General features: G+C 67.9%; 2 protein-coding genes across 4 annotated transcripts; both read left to right on the top strand.

The window, feature by feature from the left end:
* Positions 1 to 748: 748 nt before the first annotated feature.
* Positions 749 to 4,330, top strand: S100A10 (S100 calcium binding protein A10). 3 transcript variants are annotated; one of them, XM_062598091.1, is made up of 3 exons: positions 749 to 840; positions 2,492 to 2,635; positions 4,060 to 4,330. In XM_062598091.1, exons 2-3 carry the CDS (start codon positions 2,504 to 2,506, stop codon positions 4,219 to 4,221), a joined length of 294 nt encoding a protein of 97 aa, XP_062454075.1. In that variant the 5' UTR covers positions 749 to 840; positions 2,492 to 2,503; the 3' UTR covers positions 4,222 to 4,330. The 3 variants fall into 3 exon arrangements, with proteins under 3 accessions (XP_062454075.1, XP_062454074.1, XP_062454076.1); XM_062598090.1 differs by having other exon boundaries at positions 749 to 878; XM_062598092.1 differs by lacking the exon at positions 749 to 840 and adding an exon at positions 2,257 to 2,323.
* Positions 4,331 to 7,298: 2,968 nt separating this feature from the next.
* On the top strand, positions 7,299 to 11,019 carry LOC134152552 (acyl-coenzyme A thioesterase THEM4-like). Its single transcript, XM_062598002.1, has 7 exons — positions 7,299 to 7,365; positions 7,561 to 7,886; positions 8,790 to 8,949; positions 9,577 to 9,739; positions 9,827 to 9,937; positions 10,037 to 10,161; positions 10,629 to 11,019. The coding sequence occupies exons 2-7, from the start codon at positions 7,776 to 7,778 to the stop codon at positions 10,685 to 10,687; spliced, it is 729 nt and encodes a 242-aa protein (XP_062453986.1). The 5' UTR covers positions 7,299 to 7,365; positions 7,561 to 7,775; the 3' UTR covers positions 10,688 to 11,019.
* The last annotated feature ends 6 nt before the right edge of the window (positions 11,020 to 11,025 follow it).

The following is an 11,025-nucleotide window of genomic DNA, read 5'->3' as shown; positions in this document are numbered from 1 at the left end:
GGGGGCGGGCGGGTGGGCAAGCAGATGGATGGATGGAGGCGTGGACGGATGGACAGATGGACGGGTGGGTGCGTGGTCGAGCGGATGGACGGACGGATATGTGGATAGGTGGGTGGGTGGTCGAGCAGATGGATGGACGGACAGATATGTGGACAGGTGGGTGGGTGGTCAAGCGGATGGATGGACAGGCAGATATGTGGACGGGTGGGTGGGTGGTCAAGGAGATAGATGGATGGATGGACAGACAGATATGTGGACGGGTGGGTGGGTGGTCAAGCGGATGGATGGATGGATGGATGGACAGACAGATATGTGGATGGGTGGGTGGGTGGTCAAGCAGATGGATGGATGGATACGTGGCTGGACGGGCGGGTGGTCAAGCAGATGGATGGACAGACGGACGGACAGATACGTGGCTGGGCGGGCGGGTGGTCGAGCAGTGAGGTGGCCGCCTGGGTGGGGGAGCGGCTGGCCGGGGGTTGAACCGGGTGGCTGTGCGGCCGGACAGACGGACAGCTGCACAGCTGGGGCAGCGCCGGGCAGGGTGTGTGGGGGGGGGGGGGGGGGACACGCGGGAAGCGGATGGAGGCGTGGACAGAAGGACAGACGGACGGGGGGGGATTGGGGGGAAGCGGCCGCGGGGCGGGCGGGGCCGCAGGGCGGTGGCTGCGGGGGGGGGGGGAGGGGGGCGCAGCGCGGCGGGCGGTGCTGAGTCAGCGGGGCCGCCCCCCCCCTCCCCCCCCCCCGCCCCGGGCCGTGCCGTGCCGAGCCGAGCCGTGCCGAGCCCGGGCGGCGCCGCGCCCCGGCACTGACCCGCTCCGCACCGCTCCGCGCTGCACCGTGAGTACCGCAGCGAGGAACCCCCCGCCCATCCTTTGGTGAGACCCCCCCCCACCGCTTTAGGGGGGACCCCCGTACACCCCCCCCGGGCACGCCCCTGGTAGAGGGCGACCCCCGATCCTGCCCCCTCCTTAAAGGGGACCCCCAATCCTGCCCCACCTTCGGAGGGGGAACCCCTGGCTATGCCTCTACTCGGAGGGGGGGGACCCCAATTCCACCCCTCCTTAGAGGGGGACCCTCCCCCCGGGGATTTCCCCCCCGACTTGGGAGGGGACCCCAATTCCGCCTCTCATTAAAGGGGGATTCCGCCCCCCCCCCCGGGATGTCCCCAGGTAGGGGGAGCCCCCAGTCCTGCCCCCTCCATTAGAGGGGGACCCCGGTTCTGACCCCCATTAGATGGAGTCCCCAGTCCTGCCCGCTATTGCAAGAGGACCCCAATCCTACACCCCTCTTAGTATGGGGGGGGCACCCCCAATCCCACCCCCCAATGTGGGATCCCCAGGAACTCCCCCTCCCTTCCCCCCCCCCCGCTCCCTCGATCTTGGGAACGACCCCCAAGGAGCACCCACATCCCTGGGGGCTCCCCGCTCCCCCCAGAACCAGCTGCTCAGGGCGGTGCCCCCCCCCCCGCCCGCCCCCCCCCCCCCCCCGCTCCCTCGATCTTGGGAACGACCCCCAAGGAGCACCCACATCCCTGGGGGCTCCCCGCTCCCCCCAGAACCCGCTGCTCAGGGCGGTGCCCCCCCCCCCGCCCGCCCCCCCCCCCCGCTTGGCAGAGGATCCTGGTCGTGTCGCCCACCCAGGGCCGGAGCGGGGTGGGGGGGGCGGTTTGGGGCGTATTTCACCCTCCGAGCGAGGTCCCAGCACTGCTGGGGAGCGAGGGGGGGGGGCAGAGGCCAGGCCCAGGGCGGCTGGGGTGGGGGGCACCCCCCCCGGCCACCCCCCCCCCCCGCCATTCCCCGGGCCCGCCGCCAGCCCGCGCCTGGCAGCTCCGGCCAATTTTCCGAGCCGCAGGCGCTGCCGGAGCTGGGCCAGTTCCTGTTTTTTTTCGCAGGGAGCCTCTCCGAAAGGCAGCGGGAAGGGGGGGACAGGAGGAGGGGGTCGCTGCCCCCCCACCCACCCCACCCCAAAGCTTGTGCTCCCGTTGCCGCCAGGAAGGGGGAAACTGAGGCAAGGGGGGGGGGGGCGGCACGCCCCTGCCGAGGGGCCCAGGCGTCCTGGCGGGGCCGGAAGCGTTCCCGCGGGAGCGGGCGTGCGCCGCTTGCATCAGCCCCCGGCGCTCTGCCGCGCCTCGGTTTCCCTTCCCGAAACGGGCAGGGGCGGCGGTGTCGGGGAGGGGGGCAGGACCCCTGCACCCCCCCCCCCGCCCCGCACTCCGGTTTGGCTGGGTGGGTGGGTGGGGCACTGGGTGGTAGGGTTGGGTGCCGGGCGCCTCCGTCGCAGTCCAGGGTGGGGAAACTGAGGCACGGAGCATCCTTCAGTGGTAAGAGGGGGTGGTGGGGCCGGTGGGGCACCCCCCACCCCCACCCCGGGGTGTGCCTCGGTGCTCCCCCCCCCCACACCCACCACGGGCGCGCCGGCGGGGTGAGGGGGGACACACACACACACGAGGCTCCCGGCCCCGGAGGTGACGGCGCGCCGCGGCCCGCAGCCCCCCGCCGCCATGCCCTCCCAGATGGAGCACGCCATGGAGACCCTCATGTTCACCTTCCACAAGTACGCCGGCGACAAGAACCACCTGGCCAAGGAGGACCTGCGGCTCCTCATGGAGAAGGAGTTTCCCGGCTTTCTGGAGGTGAGGTCGGAGCCGGACACCCCCGCCCGCGGCGCGGTGCCGGGGTCGGACCCCCGCGGCGCGGTGCCGGACCCCCACGGCGCGGTGCTGGGGTTGGACCCCCATGGCACGGTGCAGTGCCAGACCCCCCACAGCGCGGTGCCAGGATTGGACCCCCGCGGCATGGCGCGGTGCTGGACCCCCCCATGGCACAGTGCCGGACCCCCACGGTGCAGTGCTGGGGTCGGACCCCCACGGCACGGTGCCGGGGTTGGACCCCCATGGCACGGTGCAGTGCCAGACCCCCCACAGCGCGGTGCCAGGATTGGACCCCCGCGGCATGGCGCGGTGCTGGACCCCCCCATGGCACAGTGCCGGACCCCCACGGTGCAGTGCTGGGGTCGGACCCCCACGGCACGGTGCCGGGGTTGGACCCCCATGGCACGGTGCAGTGCCAGACCCCCCACAGCGCGGTGCCAGGATTGGACCCCCGCGGCACGGCGCGGTGCTGGACCCCCATGGCGCAGTGCTGGGGTTGGACCCCCACGGCACGGTGCGGTGCTGGACCCCCCCCATGGCACAGTGCCGGACCCCCACGGTGCAGTGCTGGGGTTGGACCCCCACGGCACGGCACGGTGCTGGACCCCACGGCGCAGTGCTGAGGTCGGACCCCCGTGGCACAGCACGGTGCCAGACCCCCACGGTGCGGTGCCAGGGTCGGACCCCTGGGGCACAGCGCAGTGCCGGACTCCCACAGCGCAGTGCCGGACCCCCACGGCGCGGTGCCGGGGTTGGACCCCCACGGCACGGCACAGTGCCAGGATCAGATCCCTGTGGCACGGCGCGGTGCCGGACCCCCACAGCACGGTGCCAGGATCAGACCCCCACGGCACAGTGCAGTGCCAGAGCCCCGTGGCGCAGTGCCGAGGTTGGACCCCCACGGCACAGTGCGGTGCCGGACCCCCACAGCACAGTACCGGGGTCGGACCCCCACGGCATTGTGCCAGGATCAGACCCCCCATGGCGCCGTGCAGTGCCAGATCCCCATGGTGTGGTGCCGGACCCCTATGGTGTGGTGCCAGGATCAGACCCCAATGGTGCAGTGCCGGTGCCAGACCCCCACGGTACGGTGCCAGGGTTGGACCCTCCTGGCACAGTGCAGTTCCAGGATTGGACCCCCGTGGCACGGCGCGGTGCCGGACCCCCACGGCACGGTGCCGGATCCCCACGGCACAGTGCCAGGGTCGGACCCCCCACGGCACGGCGCGGCGCCAGATCCCCCACCCACCTCCACCACCACCACGTGGTGCCAGAATCGCCCCTCACCCCAGCCACCCCGCGATCCACCACCGCCCGCCGCCGCAGCCCCGACGCCAGGGTGAGGGCCTCCCGGCGTCCCCCCTTAACCACCCTCACTTCCCTCCACCCCCCCCCCCCCCCGGCAGAACCAGAAGGACCCCATGGCCCTGGATAAAATCATGAAGGACCTGGACCAGTGCCGCGACGGCAAGGTGGGCTTCCAGAGCTTCTTCTCGCTGGTGGCTGGGCTCACCATCGCCTGCAACGACTACTTCGTGGTGCACATGAAGCAGAAAGGGAAGAAGTGAGGGGGGGGGCCGGCAGCGGGGGCGGCACCCCGGGGTGCTCTGGCACCCTCTTCCCCCCCCCCGCTCGGCCCCCCAATAAAGGTCCCCGCTCGTGGGGTGTTTTCTACGACGCCGGAGGAGTTTTTCCCCCTTTTGGGGGGTTCCCGTCCTCGTCACCCCGCCGTGGGTGAGCGTGGGGTCCCCAAGGTGTGGGTGTGGGGGGGGGGGCACGTGTGCAAGCACGCGGTGACCGGAGCGGGTGCACGCTCGTACGCAGGGGTGCACGCGCGCGCTGCTGCACGCCTCCACGTGCGCGCCACGAGCGTCCCCGCGCGTGCAAACGCACACACGCGTGTGCGTGCCTGCATGCGTTGGGCCGCCCGGGCGTGTACGGGCGCGCCCCCGTCGGCACGCGCGGGAGCAGGCGCCCGCGCTCTTGCACGCCCGCGCTCTTGCACGCCCGGGGCGTACGGGCAAGGTCGCTGACGGCCCCGCGCCCCGCCTCGTTCGCCGTGTTTGGCCCAAACAGCGGCGGTTGCTGCAGCGACGGGTGGCCGGGCCGAGCCTGAGTCACCCGCCACCCCGCCCTGCCGCCACCCACGGCGCCCGCGCCCGCCGGAGCTGCGGGTGCTGCAGCCCGGCGCATGCGGAGCCCGGGGTGGGGGGGGGGCTGGAGCTGATGGGGGCTGGATCCCAGGGGTGCTGGATCCCAGGGGTGCTGGAGCCAATGGGGGCTGGAGCTGATGGGTGCTGGATCCCAGGGGTGCTGGAGCTGATGAGTGCTGGATCCCAGGGGTGCTGGAGCCAATGGGTACTAGATCCCAGGGGTGCTGGAACTGATGGGTGCTGGATCCCAGGGGTGCTGGAGCCAATGGGTACTAATGCCAGGGATGCTGGATCCCGGGGTGCTGGAACTGATGGGTGCTGGATCCCAGGAGTGCTGGATCCCAGGGGGGGCGGAGCCGATGGGTACTGGATCCCAGGCCTGCTGGAACTGACGGGTGCTGGATCCCGGGGGTGCTGGAGCCAATGGGTGCTGGATCCCAGGGATGCTGGAACTGATGGGTGCTGGATCCCAGGGGTGCTGGAGCCGATGGGTACTGGATCCCAGGGGTGCTGGAACTGATGGGTGCTGGATCCCGGGGTGCCGGATCCCAGGGGTGCCGGAGCCGATGGGTGCTGCAGCTGGGGCCCCCCCAGACCGAGGGGCGCGGGAACCGAGGGGGGTTGACGTCCCCGACCGACCAGGGGTGCGCGAGGTGCCGCGGGGGTGTATAGGGGGTGTATAGGGGTGCGGAGGGGCTGTACAGAGTCACACAGGAGCAGATGGGAGATGCACAGAGGCTGTACGGGGTCTAGGTGTGCACAGGGGGTGTTTGGAGCCTGTATAGGCGTCTATAAGGGCTGTGCAGGACTGTACCAGAGGGTCTGCAGGGGTGTATAGGGGCTGTACAGGATTCTGTGGGGTGTGCAGGGCCAGTAAAGAGCTGAGCAGGGATGTATAGGGGGTGTATAGGTGTCACACAAAACTATAGAGAGGTATATAGGACCTGTACAGGGCTGTTCAGAGGGGTATAGGGGACCTATAGGTGCCATAAAGAAGCACAGACAGCTGTGTAGGGTTGTGCAGGTCCCGTCCAGGACTTTTCAGGGGGTAAAGAGGTCTATAGGGGTGTATACAGCTGTACAGATTTTTATGGGCCCCTGACATGGCTATATAGGGGTGTATGGGGTATGTACAGTGTGTAGGGGTGTACAGGACCTACATAGGGCTTTATAGGGTATAAGGAGGTCTCTAGGGGTATGTAGGGGCTATATGAGTCTGTGTGTGTTGCACTGGGGCTTACAACTTTCTGTAGGAGTGTATAGGGGTGGATAGGACTGTATGGGGGCCACACAAGAATGTATAAGGATCTATAGAGGTATATAGGAGGTTTTAGGGCCCACACAGGGCTGAGTTGCATAGGTATCCACAGCCATGTATAGGCATGTATAGGGCCTGTACAGGGCCTCTGCAGGGTCTCGAAGGGTCCCTAAGGGTGTATAAGGTTCATACAGGTCTGTAGGGGGCCAGTAGAGGTGTATAGGACCCATAGATCAGGACGTATGAGGGTGTATAGGGTTGTATAGGGCCTGTACTGCAGGGTTGTGCAGCACGTATAGGGCTATATAGGGCTTCATAGGGTTGTATAGGGCTTGCCTAGGCCTGTGCTGGGTGCATAGTAGGATGTAGGGGACATGCAGGGGTATACAGGAGACTATAGCAATGTATAGGGATGTACAGCAGTCATAGGGACACAAAGGTCCTGTGAGGGCTATAGGGGTGTATAGGGCCCACACAAGGCTGTGTGAGGTGTAGAGGGAGTTACGGAGTTGTTCAGGGCCTGAGCAGGGTTAAATGGGTTGTGTAGGAATGTATAAGGGCCACCTAGAGATATGTGGGGAATATAGAGACGTATGGGTGTGTATAGGGCCCGCATCACCCTGCACAGGGTCTCCAGGGGATTGTAGGGCTGGTAAAGGTCTATGTGGGGTGTACAGGGCTGTGTAGGGCTGTGTAGGGGTTTATAGTGCCATAGGGGGCTGTGTAGGGGGTGTAGGGCCCCTATAAGGCAGTGCAGATTGTATAGAGGTTTATAGGAGTGTATAGGGGTATATAGGGGTGTATAAGGCCTAGACAGGGCTGGGCAGGGTTGTATATGGGACCATCGAGGCTTTTCTGGTCTACGGAGCTTTTGGGGGCTGGCACAGGACTGTATGGGGGTCTACAGCGTACGTAGGGGCATATAGGTACCTATAGGGTGTGTACATGGCCCTATAGGGGCTGCCCATAGGGGTCCATAGAGCTGTACAGGGATGTACCAGGGTCTCTAGGTGTCCGTAGGGGTGTAGCAGGGTGTAGAGGTGCCCACAGGGGGCCTATAGGGGCCTATAGGGGCCCATAGAGGCGCTCGGAGGCCTCGGCGGGGCGCCGCCCCCGCCCCCGCCCCGTCGCCTCGGAAACGGCGCGCGAGCGCGCGGCCCCGCCCCGCCCCCCCCACACCCACACCCAAGGGGCGCGCGGGGCGGGCAGTGGGCGGGTCCCTCCGCCGTCGCGCGTCACGGGGGGAGGGGCGTGAGCGTGACGTCAGGACGCTCCCTCGCGGCGCCGGAACCGGCCTCGCGGTGAGGACACGGGGAGCGCGCGGCGGGGGTCGAAGGTCACGGGAAGGGTACCGGGGGGCAGGGGTTAAAGGGCAAGCGCCCCCCGCCCCTCCCCCCCTCCCAGTGCTCGGGGGTCCCGGGGGTGCAGGGCCCGGGGGGGGAGGAGGGGTGACCCTGGGGGTGACCCTGTCACTGTTGGGGTGACGTCGCTTCCAGGGCCCGGTGAGCGGGAGTGACGTCACTGCTGGCAGAGTGACGTCAGCCGCAGGCCCAGCCCAGCGGCGTCACCGCCGGGAATCGGGAGTGACGTCAGCGCCCCGGCGTGACGACATCACGGCCGCGGAGCGCCGACATCAGCGCCCCGGAGCGACGACGTCACCGTCGCGGAGCGACATCGCGGCGCCGGAGCGACGGCGTCGGCAGCCGGAGCCATGTGGAGGCGGTGCGGGGCGCTGGCGAGGGCGCTGGCCTCCCGCGGGCGCCGGGGCCTCGCTCCCGGCGCCGCTAAGGGGGCCGGGCCCTGCCCGCCGCACGGTGCCGCGGTGAGTGCTGCCCGCCCGCCGCCGCGGCCCCCCGCTCCGGCACGGCCTCCGCCTCGGGGTGCGCCGCGGCCCGGGCGCAGCCGGAGGGGCCGGGGGAGCTTCTCTGGGCCGCGGAGCAGGCACCGTTAGAAACCCTTGGTGGTGGGAACCGGGTGGGCACGGCGCCGCCGCCGCCACCTCCTCCTCGGGGCCCGTTAGCCGAGCGAGCGCCGCGCGGGCGCCGGGCTGGCAGAAACACCCGGGTTGTGCAACCCTCAGTCAGTCTCTGGACTTAAATCCGCCTGGAGCCAACCGCTGCTCCGAGCGGGATGGCAGAAACATCCCGAACCGGCCGCTGGCTCGGATTGACCCGTCGTGCCGGCGCCTGGGCTCGCCGGGCAGCCGGCTCCGTGAGTGGCGGTGGGTCGCTCCCACTGCTCTCCGAGAGGTTTCCCAAGCCCATTATGCTCATCCGGCCCGCAGAGAAACCCTCTCTTTGTTCGGGAGAGCTGCTGCTTCTCCAGCACAGAGCCCCTTACGTGTGTTTCTCGTTACATGTTTGCCTGACTAATGAGGGCAGAAACAATAGTTTCCCCCAGGCACCTCGGGGAATGCTTCAAATTCTTTCCTGCTGAGCTCATCTGTCAAAGCTGCCGGCTAAAACAGCCTCCGCCCCGGGATCCACGGCCCCCGGGAGGCTTTTTCCGCCTCGCCGACCTCTCCGAGAACCTCCTTAGCTCTTTGGCAGAGGAATCGCAGCTCCGGCCTGGCTGAAGCTGGCGGCGGCGGGAGGGGGGGGAATGGGGAAGGGGGAGTTAAGGGCGGATTGACTCCGTACGGACCAGGCGTGGGGAGTGTGCGCGAAGGGATTGGTGGTGGAGGGGGACGGAGCTGCTCACTGTGCGCCTCTCCCGATCTCTCCAGGCCCTGTGCTCACAGCTGGAGCTGCCGAAGGATTACGCCCTGCCCAACGCCAGCTGGAGCCAAGACATGCTGGACTTATACAACAGGTTCCTGGAGATGACCAAGGACGGGCCGTGGAAGAGGATTCCCTCCTACAACAACATCCTCGATCACATCCCAGGCAAGGCCCTTTGGGGTCTCCCGCTGCGTCTGGGCGCCGCTGCCGCGCATCGTCAACCCGCCGCAGGGCGGGAAGCGCTTCCCAGCTCTCTTCCCCGGTGGCGGTCGGCCCTCGCCCAACTCCCCCGCGTCCCCGACGGCAGCTCCAGCGTCTCGGGAAGCTCGAGGTGCCGTCCTTGTAGTTGTCACCCGGTGGCTGTGACCATGGAGGGCCCGTTGGGGCTGGCGCCTGAGCGCACGTTGAATCAGGCCCTCAGACCTTCGCGGGGCAGGGCAGAGCCCGGATTCTGTTAGCGAGGCTGACGTTAGCGCTCCCTGGAAACAGCGATGGGGTGTAGTTCGGGCTGAAGCAGCCTCCGTTCCCTGCGGTCCGCGCCGTGGTGCTGGTCTCCTCTTTCCCGCGGCCGTTCCTCTCTTCCCCCGCCTCTCTCCAATCCCTTTGTGCCCTTTGCAGCGCCAGGAAAACGGGAATTGGAACCAGTTTAAAAAATCAGCTCCCTCCTCCTGGAGTCTTCCCACATCCAGGCTCGTGGCTGCAGGTTTCAGCGAGCCGGGGGCTGAGGGCAAGGCTTGGTGCTGTTCCCTCGGCTCGGCTTCTACCACAGGCTTTTCTCTCGTGCCTTGGCAGAGTCGATGAAGCTGGTGCATAAGAAGAGCAAGGGCACGCGCCTCTTCCTTCGCAGCATCGACGCCGAAGGCGCGGGCTTCGAGTACGTGATGTTCCTCAACACCTTGGAGAAAAGGGTCGTGTGCCTGTTCCAGCCTGGCTCCTACCTGGAGGGGCATCCAGGGTAAGAGCTCGCCGAAGCCCCCGCGCGCCTGCAGCGGATTTTCTCCCTCCGGGCTCGTTCTCAACCTTTCTTTCTGCCCCTGCCCAGCTTCGCCCACGGCGGCTCCATCGCCACCATCATCGACAGCACGATAGGGAGCTGTGCCATCTTCGTGGCGGGCAGGGTGATGACGGCCAACCTGAGCATCAACTACGTGAAGTGAGTGACCGTCCCGCGGGGCGGCGACGCTCGGGGTCTCTCCGACGGGGTTGGGCTTCTACCTCCCCCTTCCCTGGGGTGCTCACTCTCTCCTCGCAGCCCCGTCCCGCTCGGCTCCGTGGTGCTCGTGGACAGCAAGGTGGACAGAGTGGAGGGCCGGAAAGTCTTCCTGTCCTGTAAAGTGCAGAGCGTTGACGGCAGCACCCTTCACGCGGAGGCGACGGGTAAAGAAGCGCTCCATGCGGTGACGGGGACCGGGCCCGGGGGTGGGAGCAGCTCGGGTGCTGCCAAGAACTCGATTTCCGCATTCCGGGTGCTTAAAAGCGGAGGGAGTTTGGGGAATTGCTCGGGAATTTGTGGCTCTTCTCTTGGCACGCAAAGAGCCCTGGCAGGGGGTTTATCCCCACCACCCCGTGAAGCCTCGGTGCGGCCCGGAAAGCTGGGCGGCCGGCAGTCAGGAGAGGGCGCCAGAGCCGTGTCGTGTCACCGTCCCGCCGTGTCACGCTGTGTCACGCCACCGCCTGCCGTCACACGCCAGCCCTGGCTACGCGCTCGCACTGTCACCAGACCCCCGCGAGCCGGCGGCGGCGCGTCGGGAACATCCGGGCCGTCGGGAACGTCCGCGACGGCTGCAATCCCTGCTCTCCGCTAACGTGTCCTCCTTTTCCCCTCCCTCTCCGTCCCTTTTTAGCTCTCTTTATCCAGCTGGATGCCACCAAGTCCCAAAAGCAGCAGGCCAGTTGCCAGTAGGCTCCGCCAGCCCGGAGGCAGCTCCGGGCCCCCGAACGCCGCCCCCACCCCGAGATCCGCCCCGCTCCGTCGCCGCGGTCCCGTGTCTCCGGGTGAAGGCACGCACCCGCCGCCGCCGCCGAGACGCTTCTCCCGGCCTCCCCGCAGCGCTTCTCCCTCACTCCTGACCGGATCCGGTTCCCCGCGCGACCCCTCGTCCCTGCCGCTGGGACCAGCATCCTCCCAGCGCGATGGAGGCAGCTTGGGAGCAGCCAGGAAAACCCGTTTCGGATGGGAATTGGAGGGAGGTGCCCGTAAATGTGTCGGCCCTGTGCCTCGTTTTCCCTGCAGTGTCCCGA

The sequence above is a fragment of the Rhea pennata genome, chromosome 31, assembly GCF_028389875.1.
Source record: "Rhea pennata isolate bPtePen1 chromosome 31, bPtePen1.pri, whole genome shotgun sequence".
Lineage (NCBI taxonomy): Eukaryota > Metazoa > Chordata > Aves > Rheiformes > Rheidae > Rhea > Rhea pennata.
Note: the sequence above shows the minus strand (reverse complement) of the source record. Positions and strands in the feature narration are given on the sequence as shown.